Source organism: Gossypium arboreum, chromosome 5 (assembly GCF_025698485.1).
Source record: "Gossypium arboreum isolate Shixiya-1 chromosome 5, ASM2569848v2, whole genome shotgun sequence".
NCBI lineage: Eukaryota > Viridiplantae > Streptophyta > Magnoliopsida > Malvales > Malvaceae > Gossypium > Gossypium arboreum.
In genome coordinates, this window is record NC_069074.1 from 91,563,594 (window position 1) to 91,585,474 (window position 21,881).

At 33.4% G+C, this 21,881-nt stretch overlaps 1 protein-coding gene and 1 long non-coding RNA gene across 4 annotated transcripts; one reads left to right on the forward strand and one right to left on the reverse strand.

The window, feature by feature from the left end:
* The first annotated feature begins 3,463 nt into the window (after positions 1-3,463).
* LOC128292780 (uncharacterized) lies at positions 3,464-5,796 on the forward strand. Its single transcript, XR_008282691.1, has 3 exons — positions 3,464-3,859; positions 4,966-5,047; positions 5,731-5,796. It is a non-coding gene; the product is annotated as an uncharacterized LOC128292780 (long non-coding RNA).
* A 5,746-nt stretch (positions 5,797-11,542) lies between these two features.
* LOC108453178 (uncharacterized) lies at positions 11,543-16,390 on the reverse strand. 3 transcript variants are annotated; one of them, XM_017751127.2, is made up of 4 exons: positions 15,945-16,390; positions 14,704-14,864; positions 13,427-14,224; positions 11,543-13,097 (listed from the first exon to the last, which is right to left on the reverse strand). In XM_017751127.2, the coding sequence occupies exons 1-4, from the start codon at positions 16,219-16,221 to the stop codon at positions 11,664-11,666; spliced, it is 2,670 nt and encodes an 889-aa protein (XP_017606616.1). In that variant the 5' UTR covers positions 16,222-16,390; the 3' UTR covers positions 11,543-11,663. The 3 variants fall into 3 exon arrangements, with proteins under 3 accessions (XP_017606616.1, XP_017606618.1, XP_017606621.1); XM_017751129.2 differs by lacking the exon at positions 15,945-16,390 and having other exon boundaries at positions 14,492-14,864; XM_017751132.2 differs by lacking the exons at positions 14,704-14,864; positions 15,945-16,390 and adding an exon at positions 14,370-14,696.
* Between the last annotated feature and the right edge of the window lie 5,491 nt (positions 16,391-21,881).

Genomic DNA, 21,881 nt, shown 5'->3' on the forward strand with positions numbered 1-21,881 from the left:
TTTATATTTTTATTTAAATTCTCTCATTTTTCAAATGAGCTTTTGGACCTAAACAGATGACTCGACTATGAGCAATTCTAATACAGATATACGAACACATGCCCTAAACAAATATACAAACATAATATAAATAAAAAAAAAATTTCTCAATCTATATAATACTTGTGCATTCAAATTATTTTTGTATAAAATATTATAAAGATAAATACATGTAAATAATTTAATTCCCATATAATTATGAATACTTTTTTCTTCAAACCATTGAATACAGAAGAGATGCAATCAATTTAATCTTTAAAAGTAATATATTTAATAAAAATTTAAGTGTTCAAATCTTATTATTTGATTAGTCTGCTTCTGATAGCATGTTTTTAGTCTACTTCTAATAGCACGTTTTCTATTCAAAATAGATCTCTTGGTGGTGGTTTGGTGGTAGATTAAGCGGAGAGGACATATTCGACGGTGTGAGAGAAGCATGGAAGAGGGTTTGGCGGCGCTTTCACTCACTGGCAGGGAGGCGGCGGCATGGCAGGTAGATCTGAAGGAGGAGGTGATGAATCTAAGGGCCATTCGGATCACCAGTAAGCTCCAGTATTATGAGATTTAAAGAGTAAAAAAAATTGAACTGAAATGCAGCTCCAGTTGTAGTGTTTGGCAAGCACACCAGTGAGCATTTCTCACATCGCTGTAACCCAAAATATTAGCTGGAGTTAAAAGCTCTAGTGGACTGATTTAGAAGTCCAAAAATAAGGGTAATTATTATTTTACCCCTTCAACTCTTCCTTTATTATTTATTTTATTTAATACACATAACATAAGTTTAATATGTCTTTATTTAATATAATTTAATTTTCAAAAATTTATAATTTTTATTTATAAATTTAGTATAAATACAATTTAATTTATATTTTATTATTTGATTTAAATATAATTTGTAAAATATTTTGATATTTTATTATGAATATAATTTAAAAATATTTAAATTTTATTGTATATGATTTTAACATTTTAATTATCATTTTATAAAAATATAATTTTAATTTATATTTTATATTAAATAATATAACATAAATACATTATCATTTCTAATCTAGTATCCTTAATAGTCATTTTATATTTCTAATATAATGTGCTTAATATTCAAACTAAGCTGTGGTGAGTAGTTGTTTTTCGGCTAGTGTTGTTTAATTCAAGCGATGCGCACCACTCTAGCAAATTTATGACACCCTCACAGGGGTTTTACGATTACCGATCTGGGTGATAAGAGGTTTCTTTTTCAGTTTTACTGTGAGATTAATCTTGATAGGTTTTTGGATGAAAGCCCTTGGACGTTCAATAATCATTTACTCCTTTTTCATCGAATAAAGGAAAGAGATGATCCGATGGCATTACCATTGTTTTGGGTGGACTTCTGGGTCCAGATTCATGATCTCCCAATGGGGTTGATGTCAGAAACAATGGCTAGACAGTTTAGGGATTTTCTGGGGCAATTCCTAGAGTAATGATGCGAAGCCGCTGAATAAAGGGTATGGGGGCTATATGCGAATCCGTGTTAGGATAGACGTGAGAAATCCATTGATGAGACGTAAGAAACTTATTTTGGGGAACAAGGGGTGTACGTATGCAAGGTTTCAGTATGAAAGGCTTTCGATATTTTGCTTTCTGTGTGGTCGATTAGGTCATCCTGAGAGATTCTGCCCAGCCAAGATTGTTCATGGGAAGAAAGAACTGGTATTTGAGTGGGATCTTTCGATTAAGGCAGTACCGAGGAAAGCGATGGTGGTGACTAGTCCTTAGTTACATGAAAAGGGATAAGGGCCACAGATCGGAGACTTGCAGAAATCGCTGGGTACAGGGATTACTACAGAACCTGTGAATATACAGGGTCTGTTTCGAAATAGAGATTTCCTGCGACAGGCGGGGGCCAATCTTGGACTGAATATGGGAGGGATGTTGGATATGGGTTTTAGTGGATTAGAGAATATAGACCCGAATAGAGAGTTGGGGGAGGAAGACTGCCTTATGGAGATCGAAGAGGGGAAGAAGCGTCAATGCAGTTCTCAATTTTCTTCAATTTCTAGTTAAATGAATTTAGGGAAAACTACTGATAGACATTCTTATTTCATTGATTCTGAGATATCAATTGGCTGCAATTGTTTTTGCCTTAAAAATTTGGAGACACTATTTATATGGTGAGAAGTGTTATATGTATACGGATCACAAAAGTTTGAAATACTTAATGACTCAGAAGGAACTGAACTTAAGACAGAGACGGTGGTTAGAGTTCTTTGAAAGACTATGATTTGGTTATTGACTATCATCCAGGAAAGCTAATGTAGTTCTTGATGCATTGAGTCGAAAGTCATCCTTGTTTGCACTTGGCAATGAATGCTCATTTGGCTCTTAATGAAGAAGGTGTTGTATTAGTAGAATTGAAGGTAAAACCAATGTTTCTTCAACAAATTCGAAGTCGTAGAATGAAGATCCAAAATTAGTCTTGAAACGGCAAATGGTTCGGGATAATTTAGATTCGAGTTCAAGTATTGATGATGAAGGTATATTGCGCTATCATAATAGGATTTGTGTTCCCAATAATTCGATTTAAAGAATGATATTCTTTCGAAGCACATAATAGTATGTATTCTATTCATCCGGTAGTACAAAATGTATGGTGATCTGAAAAAGACATATTGGTGGCTGGTATAAAAAGAGAAATTTCAGAATTTATTGCAAAATGTTTGATTTGCCGACAAGTTAAAGCAGAGCATCAAGTGCCAACGGGTTTATTACAACCCATTATGATTCTGAATGGAAGTGGAGCATATTTCAATGGATTTTGTGTCGGGATTGCTGTGACTCAGAAAGAAAGATTCGATATGGGTGATTGTTGATAGATTGACAAAGTCAAGACACTTTATTCGGTCGAGCAGATTTTTCACTTAATAAGTTAGCGAATTGTATGTGTCGAGATTGTGAGACTACATGGAGTTCAATATCTATCATTTCGCATCGGGATCCGAGGTTTACTTCAAGATTTTGGAATAAATTGCAAGAAGCCTTAGGCACCAGATTGAATTTTAGTACTGACATTTCATCCTCAAACAGATGGACAATCAGAGCGAGTGATTCAAATTTTAGAAGATATGTTAAGATGTTGTACACTCGAGTTTGGTGACAGCTTGGGAAAGGTATTTACCTGTTGGTGAGTTTGCTTACAACAATAGCTATCAGTCTAGTATAAAATGACACCATTTGAGGCTCTTTATGGTAGAAAATGCAAGACTCCATTGTGTTGGTCTGAATTGAGTGAATCAAAAATAGTTGGGGTTAATTTGATTCGAGAAACCAAGAGAAAGTCCGGATTATTCGAGATAGTCTAAAAGTCGCTTCAGATCGTCGAAGTCATATGCGGATTTAAAACGAAGAGACATAGAATATGCAGATGGGTGATCGAGTATTTTAAAAGTTTCACCATGGAAAAGGGTGTTACGATTTGGTAAAAAGGGAAAATTAAGTCCGAGATTCATAGGGCCATATGAAATTGTGGAAAGGGTTGGTCCTGTGGCTTATCGTTTGGCTTTACCTCCGGAACTTGAGAAGATTCATAATGTGTTTCATGTGTCTATGCTAAGGCAGTATAGGTCAGATCCTTCACACGTAATTCCCCATACTGAAATTGAGCTTCAACCAGATATGACTTATTCAGAAGAACCAGTGAAGATTTTGGCTCGTGAAGTTAAGGAATTGCGGAACAAAAGAGTACCATTGGTTAAAGTATTATGGCATCGACATGGTATGGAGGAGGCAACCTGGGAAACAGAGGAGTCAATGAGATCACAGTATCCAAATCTATTTTCAGGTAACAAATTTCGAGGACGAAATTTTTAAAGGGGAGAGTTATAATGACCTAATTTTCAAGTGGTGTCGGAAATGGTGATTTGAGATCACTAAATTCGACAAATAAGATTGAACAAGATAGTAATTTAATATTTATGAGTCAAGTAAGAATTTAGAAGAATTTGTGAAATGGTGAAATTAGTGAATTAAAAGAATTTATTAGGTCAAGCGGGTCAAAAATGAGGTATCGAGACCTCAAAGTTGAAAATCGAGCTATAAATATTTTTATAAATATTTATGGAGTGTCATTGAGTTAGTATTAAAGTTTAGTTAGAAAATTTTAACGTTTGGATGGCTAATTAATTAAAAGGATTAAATTGAAAATAGCACAAAATTTGTTAAATTGTGAGTAAATAGCTTAAGTATTTAAAAGATGGATTTAAAGAGCAATTAGACCCAAAGGTTAATGGCTGGACGGTTTGGGTATGAAATAAGCAAGAAAACAATGTGAACAAGGGCAAAATTGAAAATAGATAAAAGTTAATAGTTAAATAATGATGTAATTGAAAAATCTAGACATTTCTTCATATTTTCTCAGCCAAAACGCCATAGAAGGTCTGGAGAAAGCTGGTTTTCATATTTTTACATCATGTGAGTCTAATTCTTGCTTTTTCTTGATAATTTTATGTTTTATGACTTTTACAATTAGGTCCACTTGTAGAATTCATTAGTTTTTGATTTTATGGGTGAAATTGGAAGTTACCCTGGATGGATAAGGAATTTTATGATGAATTATTATGAAATTTAAGTTCTAATTTCATATTAAGGTGGTTTTATTAAGTGATTTTGATAGGAAATGATATTTAGGACCTAATTGTGAAAAAGTTGTGAATTGAAGGTTGCTGTTGAAATTCAGAATATAAAAGGTTTTGAAATATTTTATAATGATAAAATAAAGTGTTAATTGAGAAAAATTAGTTCAATTGATGGTTGAATTGAGTAGGGACTAAATTGTGAAAACTGTAAATTTTGGGGTAAAAGTGCAATTTCGAAATTTGAACAGCATAAATTGTGAAGTGAAATAGAAATCAAATAAATGCTAATGAGTAGAAATATTTTATATTATAGATCAAGAATCCAAAGAAGAACGAGGAAAAGAAAAAGTTGCGGAATAGTCCCTAAATTTCAATATCTTCTACAAATTAGCCGGGTAAGTTCATATGGTTGAATTTAGATGTTTATTTGTGAATGATTGAAGTTTATAATGTGTTATTATATACGAATTTGTTGTGGGATTGTGTAGATTTTGTTAATGAAAGAATAAATGTGGAAATGCAAATTAGGAAAAACGCAGGATTGAGTACGTTCGTATCGTGACGTGTGATGAATTGACGGATAAGACCATGGTTGTTCCATGGCAAAGTGTGAAATGTAGGTATGGTATCATCCATACTGAGTTGTGAAATGTAGGTATGGTATTATCCATCTTGGTGTGAAATGTAGGTATGGTATTATCAAATCCATCTTGAGTTAAGAAATGTAGGTATGGCATTTCCCATACCGAGTTGAAAATGTAGGTATGGTATTTCAATGAGGAAAACCATACTGAGTTGTGAATCGTGGCATTGAGCAACGACGTACTCAATTTCGTAAGCCGTTTCCTAATTTGATTATAAGAAATAAAGAGAAGTGATCCAAATGGAAGAGATTGAGTAGTTATTCTTGTTGAGCTCAACTATGTGAATTATTATAACAATGGTTGTGAATCGCAGGAAACTTTAGTAAGTGTTTTGGTATTGTTTGGAAATATTATGTTTGGTAAGCATTACTTTTAACCTATGAACTTACTAAGCTTCAATAAGCTTACTTGTGTGTGTTTAATATTTTATGTAGATTGACTTGAAGTGAAGTGGGTAGATCGGATCAACACAACAAAGCACACTATCCAGATCAATTCCGTAGCTTTTGTTTTATGTTTGAAGATTTATATGGCATGTATAGAGTTTAAATGAAATGAAGTAAAGATGTTATAAACTAGTTAACAACATTTTGTACTAAAATAGTTTTTGGTTAGTAGCAGTAGTCTGAGTTTGAAAATTCACCATAAATCATAAAAATATAATTATAGGTTGAATAAAATATGAAATTAAATCTTATTTAATCTAGTTTCACATAGAAGAAACGGTGTAAGCAAAAGGCTTTCATATCAGGAGATATTTGAATTTTTGTGAGACAAGGTCAGAGTGATTTTGAACTCCCCTGTTCTGATTTGTAAAAATCATTAAAAATTATAAAATATTAATTAGGAGTCATAATATATATGTATGGATTCCTTATTGAGTCTATTTTTAATAGAAATAAACGTCTTGGTTATTTGAATTCTGTACATGGAGAAATTTGGTTCGTAGTGAACAGGGGTCAGAGCAGCCGAACCCTGAAACAGGGGAGACTTCAACTAATAAACTGTACTAATTGGCCCAACCAAAAATTCTAGAAAAAAATTAGTAAGTAGATATATGAGCCTAGATTTGGGGAAAATTTACGGATTTAGATTTCGAGTTTTGTAACTCGATATATGATTTTTTTTGCATCTGTAACGCAGTTGGACAGCTTGTCTGGAAAGTGTGATATAAATTGTTTGAATTTGTTTAAGTGCTCAAATAAGTTTAGTAATGCCTCGTGCTCGACTCCAGCGACGGTCTCGGGTAAAGGGGGCGTTACAGAAAGTGCGAAGGGCATGGGGGATGGTGGAGGGAATAGATGTTAGTAGCGATTGCACTAGGGATGGATTATCTTTAGGATGGAGGCAATGTGTTAAAGTAGTATTAAGAAGTTTTTCTATGAATCATGTTGATGTGCTTGTCGAAACCATTCTTTTGAAAACGGGGATCGACTTTGTTTGAAAGTGAAAATTAAAACGGGAGTCGCCACCAATCTTTTATCAGGTGTGATCGGATCACCTTTGTTTTAATAAATCAATTTTAGTTTACTAAAACAGGGCCTTTGGTTTACGAAACTTAAGAGAATGAGTTCAGGAGTCGGTTACGTGCGAGGAAGGATTAGCACCCTCGACACGCCCAAAAAATTGGTACCGAATTGATTAGTTAGTGTCTTAATGTCGAAAATCAAAAATCGGGAAGGTACTTGAAATACGATCTTTTCTATTAATACTGATTTTAAAATTCTTGAATTAGCTTAAATCGATTTGTTTAAAGATTTCCTTATCTCGAGATATCGGAGTATCACATCCCGTAAGTTAGGACACAATACCATGAATTCCCGAGCACAAGGTCGTCTTTTAATTTAAATTAGAAATCCGTGCATTTCAAAACTCAAAAGGATATTTAGCTATTTAGAACTAACAAGAGAACCGAAACCCCGTAAGTTAGGGCACAATCCTTCGATGTTCCAAAATGCGAAACATTGCCTTATTTATTGAATTTAGTAAAAACATGAATAAAAATCTTTAAAGTAATGAACAACAGAATGATATAAAATAGGCGGGAGACAAAAATAAACGAGTTGGAAATACATTGAAACAAATAATAAATATGACAACAATATTAAAACAATAACAATGCATGCGATATATTAAACGTAATAATAGTATCCAATGTGAAATAAAACAACGAAAATATACATAATAAATATATATTTTATATATTTATAAATAGTAATAGCGTTAGAAATATATCATATATAGTGTTTGAAGTATATACATAAAATAGTGAAAATATAACTAGTAATGTTAAGATATATATAATATATACATATGTATAAAATAGATAAAAAAAATATGTACATAACATATATGAATATATATAATAATATTAAAATAAAATAATAAGTGATAATAGTGAAAATAATAGGTATAATAATAAATATGATAATGTATGAAAATAATACTATATATAAAATTATATATATACTCATATAATAAAATATATGTACTAGTATTAACAATAAATATAATAGGGATAAAAATAGATATAATAATGATACGTACAAAATATGGTATTAAAAAGCATATTACATATATGTATATAACATAATGTTTATATATGTACATAAGATGATATAAAAATATATACATGGAACAAGCATAAGAATTATATGTAACTAATAACATTAAAATATATATATAATATATAAAATACATATAATATATATTAGAAATGATAATAATTTAAAACTATTCATACGCTATATAAATACATACATATATATATAAATAGTAATGATGTTAGAAATATACAATGATATTAGAAATATATATAAAATAGTATAAAAGATGTATAACTAATAATGTTAAAATATATACACAATAATATATATAACATACAATATTGAAAACATATATACATACTATATACGAAAAATATATAGATATACATAATATAATATTAAAATATTTACATAATACATAAATATTAGGGATAAAACGACTAATAATAATGCTACATAAGTATATACATAAATATATTAAAACATATACATATATATATAATAAAAAAATATACACTAATATATAATAATCATGATAATAATAATATTAAAATATAAAAAGTAAATATAATAAAGATATTAAAATAAAGTAATAAATTAACAACATATATAAATATATATATACATATACGTATGTAAAATATACATTACTACATAGTAATATTAATAATAGTAATAGATTGATATTAGTAACAATAATAATAATAGGAAACAGCAGTATAAATAATAGCAAAAATGATAAAATTAACTAATTTAATGACAAAATAGCTAAACCATAAAAAAAAGATTAAATCGAAATTAAAACAAAAAGTTTGGGGCGAATTCACAATAAAAACAAAAAGAAAGGACTTGATTGGACGCTCACAAAACAAATGAGGGCTAAAAACACAATTATTCCTCCCCTCAAAACATGACACAACAAAAGGGACTAAATCACAAAGCGTTGCATACTTTGTGGCCAAATTAAAAAAACTGAAAAAGTACTTGATTGTAGAAGCATGAAAAAGCAGAGGGGCTTAAAGTGCAATTAGCCCCTCCAATGAAAAACACGCGGATCCTTGGAGCGGGCCGGGTCAATAAACGGGTTAGGCCAAAACGACGTCGTTTTGGGGTTTAAAGGCCAACCCCAAAACGACGTCGTTTTGGGGGGCTATAAAAGGGCTAAAATTTGCAAAAAAAAAATCATTTGGTGAGGAGAGAAAGAAAAAAAAAGAGAAGGAAGAGAGAAGGGAGGGGGAAGGAGATTTCGGCCATGGGCCGATCACCGGCCGATCGCCGGACCACCGTCGCCTGCGCCGGCCACCGTGTAATTCTTCCTCTTTTTTTTTATATTTTAAAATATTATTTTTATTTCTATTTATGTATTTAGATAGGAAAGAAAAAAAGAAAAATTTGAAAATGAACAAAAAATAAAAATAAAAAAAATAGTAGATTCACCTTAGGGTTTGATTTGATTCGATGATATTGCACTGTTTTGGTATTTTGGAATTGTTCTTGTATTTTAACCTACTAGTATTGATGCAAAAAAAAAAAATCCTCTTTGTATTGATAGCCAAAATTTTTTTCCTTTTTTTTTTATTATATCAATACCCCCCCTTTACATGATTTTTGAATGGTTTTTTATAACCATCTTTTACATGATTTTCTATTATTTCTTTTTCTATTTTGTAGGTGATGGTGGCAGACAATGGATAGAAAAAATGGGAGGAAAATGGGGCAAGTGGGAAAGTGGCTAGGTGGCTAGGGTTTCTTGGTTTTTTTATTTGGGGGTTAGTGTTTTTTTTTAGGGGTTAGGTTTTTTTTTTGGGCTTAATGGGCTTTTGAATTGGGTTTAATATTTTGGTTTTGTAATAGGTTTGGGTAGATGTAAATGAGTCATGGGTTAAGGGTTTTAGTGGGTTTAGAGGTTTGGTTAGGTTTTGATGTAATCGGGCCCGGGCAATTTGGGTTTCTACAGTGCTGATAGAGGAGGCGATGGAAGACACTTGGTAACGATTTATTGGCTTCTATGGACATCCGGTGGAGAGCCAAATGTATTATTTGTGGGATTTGTTAAGAAATCTTGCCTTTGATAATGGGAATGTGGTTAGTTATGGGGATTTCAACAAGATTATGTATTCCTATGGGAAAAAAGGTGGAAGGTTAAAGGAGGAACAGTCTATGGAGGCTTTTCGCTCGGCTCTTGATGATTGTGACTTGTAGAAAGTGGGTTATGAAGGGCAATGGTTTACTTGGGAACATGGGAGATTATCGAGTAACAATATTCGGAAACGATCAGATAGAGGGGTGTCTATTCCGAGATGGAATGATTTATTTCTCACTTATAGCCTAAAGCATTGCGGTCATTCAATTTCGGATCATTGTCCTCTTTTACTTAATACCTGTAGCGGAATGGCAAGTCAAGGGAATTTGTATTGAGGTTTTAAATTTGAAGCTGTATGGATACTTGAGGAGGCCTGCGGGGGTGAGGTGTGACGACTATGGGAGAATGTTGAGGGATCGGTTCTTGACAGACTTCGGTAGGTTGGGAGGGGTTTGGCGAGATGGGCTAGGGATGTTTGCAAGACCTCACGTATGAAGCTAGAAAGATTAACTGCTCGGTTAACCAAACTTAATAATGCTTCGCAGGATGATGAGACTCTAGAGGAGTTCATCATCACGAATATGCAGTTGAATCTGGAAATTGATAAAGGAAGAGGGCAAGAACTAATTGGTTGAGGAATGGTGATCGAAATACAAGTTTTTTCATAGAATGGCTTCCCAACGTAAAAAGCGTAAGTTAATTAATAGCCTGGAAGAAGGATAGGGACGAGAGAGAGTGGGAATTGATGCTATTGAACAAATCGCTTGCCAGTATTTCACAGATTTGTTTACCTCCAAAGGGTGAGGTGATAATTGCAGGCTTCTTTCTGGATTCTGATTCATGTTACTGACGGCATGAATGGATTCTTGAACTTGTGTTTTACGGCATAAGAGATTGCTGCGACGATACGACGTATGCATCCTACAAAAAGGCACCTGGAGAAGACGGTTTTGCCAGCTCTGTTTTATCAACAGTTTTGGCACATTATAGGTACGGTGTTACTGATTATTGTTTGAATATTCTGAATAATGATGGCTCTCTGGAAGACATTAATCATACAAATATTGTCCTTATCCCAAAGAAATCGAACCTTGATAATATGACTCATTTTAGGCCTATAAGCCTATTATGCATAGAATGCAAATAATAATGTCGCACTATATTGATGAGGTGCGTTTGTGCTAGGAAGGTTGATCAATAATAATTTTTGTACGAAAAAATTAAAACTATTTTGGGATATCAACTTTAATTATTCATTGAACTCAAAAATTAACAAATAACCTAGAATCGATTTTTATTTTTATTTTTGCTAAAATAGGAAATGAAAATTAATATAATAGGTAAAAATACTATGAAGTAATAAATTCCATCTAATTTTACTATTAGATCAAAATAAAGTAAACATATACCATATGCAATTGTCTAATTATTCCATTAATCATGTCAATTTTATTGTAAAAATAAATGAAACTTTAATAATAAAAACTAATTTTTAGTTTTAAAATGAATAAAACTTTAATTAAAACTAATTTATTTTTTAAATGTGGTACTTTTAAAAACGCTAAGTAAAACGTACATGATCTATCACACTTAAGGAAATCAATTAAAATTGATTAATTTGATCATATATGAATCTTAAGCCACTATTATATAAGAGTATAACCAATGCTAATATTCAAAAAAGAACAGACCAAAGCTGATACAAAGAGAAACAAGAAAACAGGTTCAGTGTTGTTTACTACAAGGTCGCCATCAGCATAGCTCGGATTTTGGCTCTTAAATCGTTAGAAACCGTGGTGGTTGCAGACGGCACGGAAGAAGCCCTTCCCTCCACCACATCCGGGTTTGATATATCTGCAGAAGCCTCCCTACTTGCAACATTTCCCTCACTCAATTTCGATTGATCTGATTTCGCATATATCTCTCCTTCCTCCAATTCCACTTCTTTTCCAGCATGAGATCTCTTCCGTCGATGATTATACTCATCATCGGAAGACCTATGGTGCTTGTGCCGATGTCTAGAGCGTCGATGCTCATTCTCAGATGAGCTATCATGCTTGTGACGATGTTGAGATGGATGATGCTCATCCTCGGAGGAGCCACGACATCTTGACCTCTGGTGTTCAGAATCTGAAGGGCAATCTCTTTTCCGTCTGTGTCGAGAATGAAGACAGTCACTATCAGAGTGGTCAGACTTATGACTTTGTTCATCATCGGTGCTACTATCATGCTTATGCCGATGTCGTGAATCTCTATGTTTTGAAGAGGAATGTCTTTTTCTATGCTTATGCCTATCGCTACTTTGGTGATGAGATCTCCGTTTTCTACCCGAGTGTCCGTCCTTTACTTTATCTTCTTTTTCTTCTTGTTCTTCCTCCTCCTGTCCGCTATCTGCTTCATGTCTTTTTGATCTCGAACGGTACTTCCTCTTTGATCGACGTTCATTATGATGAATACCAGAATTCATCTTTTCATTTTTGTCACAAGTATCGATATCCATTGCACCTGAGCTGCCTTCCCTTTCTTTTACAGAAAGGCTTCCACCCTCAGCACCCGAACCACAAACCCCTAACCCAGGTGGTTCGGCAGATAAGCCACGCAATGATTCAGTTTTTAGTGGTGCAGAACCACTTTTTATCAAGGCTGCAAACATCTTTGCCCGTTTTAATCGTTCAGCTTTCAGTTTTTCTTCTTTTGTCAAACATGCCTCGGACGAATCAGCCTCACTTGCAGCTGCAATAGCTGCCGTCTTTGCAATAGCATTAGCAACCTGACCAGAAACACTCGGCTCGCCTTTCTGACCAGAACTTGGGACATGCCCATCCTCACTAGTTGGGACCTGACTGCTACCATTTAATGATGTCTTCGAAAGAATCTCTAAATTTGGTTTCTTAATGCCTCTTGTGGCAGCCTGAAGAATAGCAGCTGCGGCAGCTGCATCCACACTAACTCCGATTTGAGGCTGGGTAGCTTTGGAAGAAGGGGGATCTTGTCCATCCTTCTTTGATTTGCTGATTACCATTTTAAACTTCTCTTTCCTATCTGAGTTATATGGTATGTCAGATCCAAGAGATGCACTATCACTTTCTCGGGATGAAGCAGCTTTCTTCTCTACCCCACGGCCAGATGAATCATGCTTCTCAGAAATGAATCCTTTACCAGGTAACTTTGACTGCAGACAAAGAGGCATCTTCACTCAGCAGAAGAAACAGTGACAAAATATTGCAACTTAGAATCAAAGATAGAAGCAAAGAATTTACTACCAAGATAAGATCGGAGCACAACTGCAATCAGATTAGAATGAATATGCAAATCTAAATCAATCATTAAAGAAAACGGAAATATAGATGGAAAATTGAAAGGAATAACTTGACGCAGATATGTGTGTGTGTTTGTGCAGGCGAGAGAGCATATATGTATGGAAAATAAGATGTCTTACAAAAAAGAATCTCATAAAATACATAAAACATTATACGGAACAGCGAAACGTGAGAATCGTACCTTTTCAGCTTTTTGAAGAGCTTCTAAATAATATGGATGATATAGATTGGATGGCAACAGGAAAGGGAACCTCCCATGCTTGACATCTTGTTCAACCAGAACCGCTTCAAACTGTCTACCATTTCTCAGAATGAATTCGACAATCTTATCAACCACTCTCTTTAAATCAGATGGAGGCTCGACAACAGGTATTTCAACCTTCAATATGGGTGGCAAAGAAGAAGCTCGTGATTTCTCAGCTGTGGAAGCATCACTTTCTTTCTTCAACCCAGTCATTGTTCCAGGCTTAACTGATGTTATAGATTGATTTCGTTTTATTAGAGAAGCCTTTTCCTTCAAAGGGGCCAAATGTTTAGTTACAGTATCATCTTTTCTACTAACACTTAATGAAGATTCTTTCTGATCTGATCCGTCAGTTGACTTTTTATTGATAGCAACCCCAGATTCCCCAGATTCCATTCTCTTAGCTTTGGTAGCATTCTCCGTTTCACCATCCTCGTCTTCTCCGGAACCATATACAGTGCCAAGCAAAGATAAAGCGCCACCCCCTCTACCACTACTTGCCTGATCAAGAGAACTGTCAGCTTTGCTCTCTTCATCAATGGAATTGCTGCTTAAAAGTTCTTGGTGATCAACAAGAAACCTAAAGTAGGGATGCAGTCGATGATCAGGCATTAAGAAGCCAAATGTTGGGTTGTCTCCTTGTTTGACCCTCAAAACAATCTCTGATTGCCCACCATGTTTGCTTACAAATATAGCTGTCCTTGCCATAATCTGATGTACTTTCTCCGTAGGAGGCTAAAGAAAAGACAGAAAAAGAACAAAAAAGGGAGTTCAAGTCAATAATGAGAAATTTAACAATTGCAAAGTTCCGAGAGTGACTGAAAACTTACGAATAATCCCAAAGAATTAAAAATGAAAAAAGAAAACCACAGAATCTCACATATATTCAGATAAGCACAAAGATCAAGAAATAGAGAACTCCTAGGAAGATATGTATCATCCCATTTGCTCAAGTGAATAGGGTTCCTGTAAGGTAACAAATTTCTATCATTCTAATCCCACCTGCATGCACCCTTGTCATGACATCAAAAGGAAACAAGAACTGCATCTGCGCTCCGAGCATCTGAAACTTAGACATCGTAAGCCTTAGAATAACACACGCACCTTACTCAACTATCAGACAGCCACATTGGATAAGTATCAACAAACAATTATATCTAGATTATACAAAAAGTAAGTAAAGATGTATCCTAAGAAGCTGAGCATGTACTTACTAGGTTTTGAAGTAAGGTTTCAGGAACAGGAAATGGTGGCCGAAAACTAGATTCCACATCAGCATCCTTTTGCTCGTTTGATTCACCAGTGTTTCCATATGAAAAGGAAACAGCATTATAGAGACCGCCAGCAGCCGCAGGTTCCTCATTATTATCTCCATCTGGAAGCAAAATAAACCAGAATCAAAATCATTTCTAAATAAAGCTATTAATGCCATTATTGTTTTAGAAGTGCAAAGCAAACACCACCAACGACAAACATAAAAAGAAACTAGCCAGGATATGCTTAGAGTAAGGTAATAACATTCTTACTTGTCTCTTGGAAACACGTAACTGTTGCAAACTAGGTTCCTTCCTGCAATCTTGGAAAAGCAGTGCAACATATATAATGTTCATGCAAACTAGAAAACGCATCACCAATTGCTTACCCAACACCATTATCCCAAAAACCAAGCATAAAAGTATATTTTGTTTCAATAGGCCAAAACCCAAACAGTAGTACAGGCAAACGGCATAGCCTAACAATTCATACACCCAGGAAGCTTCCATTAAACATCTTTTGAAGCTCAAAACCTTAATAGCCAATTCATCTTTCCATATATTAATATCTACAAGGAAGATACATTAATTGCTCTTAAGTCTCTAACATCACTAACAGTAACATAAAGCATATTGTTTTTAAGTTGTAATGATTTTTTAAAACAAGCTTAGGATCAAATACAATATTTGAATCCATCTATTTCTTTGTAAACATTTTCCCACAAATCAGTGCTGAAGCTCAAAACCTCAACAGTGACATGAACCAAGGAATTAAACAATTAAAGATACTAATAAGCTCATATTTTACCAAAAAGACAGCAATAGAAAGCACTCGTTTCCTTTCAATTAATATCTTTAGGTAACTAAAGCTGAATAAAAAAACAATCTAACAGAAGCTAAGGCACTGTTTGAAGGTCACTCTTTCAAGCAAAAAAAGCAACCAACCACATTACAGTTCTGTCCTAAAGAAAATAATGTCTTTTTGTTATCCATAAAGGTTAAATTTTTAACTTCTTTATCCAAATGAACCCTAAAGATTGAAATGATAACAATAATATTTTTCTTTTTACTTCAAAAATTGGAACTTAATTTTTCATAAAATAGCAGGAAAAAACACATAATTAATAATTATAGAAGCAATAATATAATACTTAATTTTTAAAAAAAAATTAAAAAGGAAATAACTGTTTATCGTTTCTCACCTTGCCGATCGGGCAGCGACGGAGAAGGAGGAGGCAAATCGAGATAACGCTCACGATCGAGATCGGACTCCAACTTATCATCGGCGGTTACCGAAGGAGATGAAAGGTGGCGCCGTCTCTTTCGAGGCGGAGGAGGTCCAGAGAGAAGGTGACGCACATCATAGCGATCGATGGCGAGGGAGTTCCAGTCAACGAGAGCCTCCGGAGAGTTAACGAAGGCGGCCATGGCGTCGTCGTCGAAGAGCAGCGCGTGGCGTCCGACCACCTCTAGATCCATCGCTAATACTATTAGGATTTGTTTTGAAATTTGGGATTTTCTTTTTTGGAAGAATGAAAGGAGAGAGATTCTTTGTGATGGGGTTTTGCTTTGCTTTTTCTCTATTGAAAAGAAAAACAACCAAGGCCAAGGAGATCCGTCTTAATTAAAGAAATTGTCTGTCCTTGTAATAGGGATAATAATAAATTTAGTCTTTAATATTTATATTTTTTTATTTATTTTATTTATTTATTAGTTAAATTTAACAGTTTTAGAGTGAAATTTAATTATTAATTTTTAAAAATATTAATTAAAAATTTAAACATGGTAGGTTATATGTCAATCCTCCTACACTTTATGCTAATTTTATGAATTATTTATAATTTTTAATTTATAATTTTAAATTATTTATTGACGTAACATATAAAATAAATAATATCATTTTAGCTTAAAATATACACGGGTGACTACGTCAACATTATTAAAAAATTAATATTTTAGTCAACTTTATTAATATTTACCCATAAAACTATTGGTTTTAATATGATATTTACCCATAAAATATTTTAAATTTCATGCTCTTATCTTAAGTTTTTATTGATGCAATAAAATTACAGATACTATAAAGTTTAAAGTCAATATAAATTTTAAAAGAATAGTTAGAATTTTCAAACAGTGATTATGTTATATATATAAATATTTTCAAAAAAATAAAAATTACTTGATTTTTATTTAATAAACTATTATTATCGGTATGCAAATTAATTTAAAATTCAAAATATTTCATGGGTAAAATATAGATTAATGGCATATTTAACTAAAAAGAAGTAGTACAAGGGCTTGCTTAAACAAAATACAGTAGTTTAAGGGAATTTTTTTAGTATATTAGCCTTTTTTTTTTCTAAAGATATCATCGAATCGAGTCTAGTAACTAATTTTTTATATTTTGTAGGCTCATTAAAAAGGGTAGATGCTAACCACGAGTTTTAAAGCTGCTCCACCCCAGGGGCGAAGTCAAAATTTTTTTTTAGGGGGGCCGAAATTAAATTGTAATTTTTATGATAGTAGAAATGTAATTTTTAAAAGATTAAACCAAAATTTTATCGTTTTTAGGAGGGGCCCTGGCAGCCCCAATGGATTCGCCCTAACTCCACCCTTGCCATCTTATTTAACTCTCGTGGTTAGTATATTAGCCTTTTTATTTACAAAAGATTAATGAAAAATATAAATATGGTTAAAATGTTTCATAAGTCTCACTACTTTTCATGTTTCAAAATTCAAGTTCAATTAAATTTATTTGCATGACAATTTAAAATTAAAAAAAAAACACCACTTGATTACAATGTAACTAAAAAAATAGCATTGTAATGAAACTAATTTACCAAAATAATTTTAATAGTGTTAACAATTGAACCTGAATTTTAAAATATGCAAAATAGAATAACTAAATTCTTAAATTTAAAAGTATAAGGACTAAATTCTAAATTTATGAAAATTACAGTTACTCTACATATTTTAACCTACAAATATATACTTTTGAAATGTTGAGAATGTTTGTTATGCTAATTAGTTGGTTTTGGAAAGCATAAGACAAATAATTAAAAGGCTAAAATGGTTGGTTTCTTTTTTCCCCATTTTCCCTCAATTTGCAAATAGATAATATACAAGCATAACATAAAGAAGGGTTAATTGTACCTTACATCCCCAAATTATGTGCAAAATTTTAATTTGATAAATTTCAAAACATTCTTATTAATTCCTTAAATTAAAGTATCATTCTAATTGAGTCCTTCAACTAAAATGTTGTTTCAATTAGACTCTTCTACTAATTAAAGTGCCAAGTTTGGTGTTTAACGACAAAGTTATATGTTAGATTGATAGAAGAACTTGATTTTGACATGGTTCCAATTGGGCCTTTAAATTAAAGGATTGTTTCAATTAAGTCCTTCCATTACAAATGAACCAAGAACATCAAAACATCAGTCAAGAAATATCAGTCAAGAAATAATCCCATTACCTCATACAAATCTAGGGGAAGATTGAGGAGCAACTAGGAGGGCCTGGAAGACCATCTTTGTCCAGGATAAGCACCAGGGGGAGATGGTGGTCTGTCAAGCTAACCAACTGGGCTGCCACCAAGTCTGCTGCCCTATTTGCAACTCGCTTATTAAACTGTACTTTCACCTATTGAATCTGAGCCAGGAGACTATCCACCTGAGGAAGTATGGACCTAAGCTTTCATCTATTCCTGGATTTCTATTGCTTGAGCTTTTGAACAACAATCTTCGAATCAGTTTCAAGAATAATCTTATCATAATTCTTCTTAAGTGCAAGCTCAATTCCTAGTTTCATAGCTAAGGCTTCCACAACTTCAGGGCTATCAGTTATCACTTTTGATCCCTCCCCATCAACCAAAGTTCCAAGAGCATTCCTTACCACAACTCCCAGTCCTGCAGAGAGCCAGTGTCTTTATCAAAAGCTCCATCGCAATTAATTTTTAGCCATCACTTCTCTGGTTTGTTCCATGCCTTTGTGTCAGTCCCCGAATCTTCAGGCTCTCTTTGCCCAATGGTTCCATCTCAGTAGCTACTACTTTCATCTTCCTAATTGTGTACCCTACATCCACATTTTTACCTTGTAGAACTTTTTCACATTGCATTTTCCAGATGTACCATGTTGTATATAAACCATTCTAGTAATCAATTCCTTTCCCCTTATGCCATTCCTCAAATATTCGATCATTTGATTGAGCCAAGAATCAAAAGTACTGATGTTTTCTCTTAGGAGATGTTTTCTCTTAGGATTCTCAGCCCAAAACAAGTTTCGAACCAAACGGCTCTCACCTACTTACAACTCAGCAATGAATGTTCCACTATTTCCTCCTCACTTCCACATATCTCACAATCAGGGCTAGGCAGACATCTCCTCTTCCATAACCCTAGTCTAGTAGGTAGGGCATTAGAGCATCATCTCCATAAAAAGATCTTCAGTTTACAGGGTACCTTCAACCTCCATATCAATTTCCAAATTTGTTGTCTATGATACGTGAGGAAGATGGTCTTGCTCCTTCCCTTACTTGTACTTGATTGCACAGCAACTTGTAACCTGATTTCCCTGTGTATTTTCTTGAAGGGATGAACGGCCAAACAAGTTTGTCCTCACCCTCAATGTCATATATAATGGCTTTTTGTATCGTTTCCTTTTCCTCTTTTGATGACCAGCGTCCAAGGGTAGAAAGATCTCATCTTTTCTTAATATTTCTGCAACTCTTATTGGTCTGCTTTCAGTTGCATCCTCAAGAGGTAATTCAATCAATTTACAGCTCTCAGTTCCCGCAATCCATCTATCCCCCCAAATCTAAACTTGATCTCCATTAATAATCTGCCAAAACATATTATTCTTCATAAATGCCTTAGCTTCTATCAGGCTACTCCAAGTTCAGGAAGCTCTCGACCCTCTACCAGCCTCAAAGAAAGAGTGATTTGGGTAGTATAATCCTTTTAGAACACGAACCCAAAGAGCCTTTAGTTCCTGTATGATTCTCCAGCATTTTTTCGCAAGAAGAGCAAGATTGAACAGTTCCAAATCTCTGAATCCAAGCCCTCCTTTTATCTTTTGTAGGTTATAAAGTGGTCGTGCCTCAAGACTATTTGCAGGTCGCTCCCGTAGGTACTAGTTGTTGCATTGCGAGGCTATTGAAACTCATTTGTACCCTTAATAATAGTTATAGTAAAATGTTGAGTTGAAATTTCGGACTAATAAAGACAGATATGGCTACTGAATTAGGATGTGGACAATGACAAATATAAATGTTAAGCAAAATGTAGTCCGAGTTATGATCTTCATTTTCGATGAAGGAGCAAACCTGGTATACTGTATACACGAGTAAGCATGAGTAATGGAAGGGGACTGCTCACATCATATAGCTAGTGTTGATACACATTCAAGCAATTAAAATGCTGAAAATAAGGATAATTTGGATGCAATTTTAATGGGCATTTAAAGGCTATTCGGGTGGGCAATCAGCAACAATTTTGGCAAGAAATCAACAACGATTATCTGAAGCAAAAATCAGCAATAAAAGATTGCAATAAGCAGCTTATTTTGGTCGATGAAGATCAGAAGACTAATGAAACAGTTGGTGCAAACAAGAGTATAGGGCAGCAATATTTAGCAATGACTTAAAGCAAAAATGGGCAGCGAAAGTGGCAAGAATTCAATAAAAAAATTGTCATGAAAAACATCCAATGCTTCTTTAAAATGTCCTTAGTTGAACTAAGCCAAATATCATGGAATTCCAAGAACCAACATTTTTAACAGGCATTTTATCAAGCAACATACGAGCAAGCAGATATTTTCATGAAATCGTAAGTTTAGACTCAAGTCTTCTAGCCTACAACAAGCCGAAAGCAATTACGTCAGTAAAACTTTTAATTTACCATTTAACTAAAATTTTATTTTGATATTTTGATATATTTTAATTTTATCATGTACACTTTATTACTTCCGTCAATTGTATATGTTTATACTTATTATTAATAAAACCTCTAATTGAGTTTGTGTCACGAGTTAACCAGGTATCAAATCTGTTAGGAAATGACTAATATATCCTTTTATTCAACAACTATTATTATTATTTTGATGATAGTTTTGTTTTTCACACTTTTATATAATTTTTAAATAAAAGAACTAAAATTAACACGTCTAAAGATTAAACTTGTACTTAATGAATTTATAAAGATAACATGTCTTTTATTAAATGACTAATCAGGTACAAGCTCGACTAGAAAATGACTAATATACCATTTTATTAAATGACTACTATTATTATTTTGATGACTTTTTTGTCTTTTCATACTTTTATATAGTTTTTAAGTAAAAAAATAAAACTAACACGACTAAAAATTGAACCCGTGTGATGGGACAAGATCTTCGAATTTGGGATTTGCTTCTGCTGTTGTTGTGGTGAGAGATGCTATGGGAAGATGGCTTGAAGGTGTGGGTAAGAATATTGGTAGATGTAATGTTGAGTAGAGCTTTGAGCGATTTATGATGCCCTTATTTTGGCTTGGGATGTTAAATGGGATAATAACGTTATCGAATTGTGCCCACGCCCTTTCAACAATCTCGAACAATTCTCGTGGTAAGTTGAATAGGGATTTAGTAATTAGAATAAATGAACTTTGTAGTAGATAGTGGCAAGTGGTTTTATAGAAGGTAGCAAGAGAAGCTAATGCTGCAACTCACATATTGGCTGGTGCAATGCAAAAGAATCCGTATGGGTCTATCAGGTTTAAGGAAATTCCTACAGATATTAATGAGTAAGTTCAGATTGATGGGGTCTCAACTTATAATGCAATTGCTTTATCTCTATAATTTACCTCTATTTTATTTACCAAAAAAAAATTGAACCCGTGTTTAATAAATTTATAAACAAATTTTTTTATCATTACACTACTAACAATTATTGAGTAAACTTTAAACAAATTAACATTTAACATAAAATATTTTCTCTCACCAATTTTGTATATCTATAATATATACATTATGTCCACCCATAAGCGTGTGTGATAGAAGTAAAATATATAATATTATTAAGTTCGATTAATTACTTAATTTGAATCGAATTATTTGATAATTAAAATTTCAAAAAAAAATTAATTAATCCCGATTAAATTAAA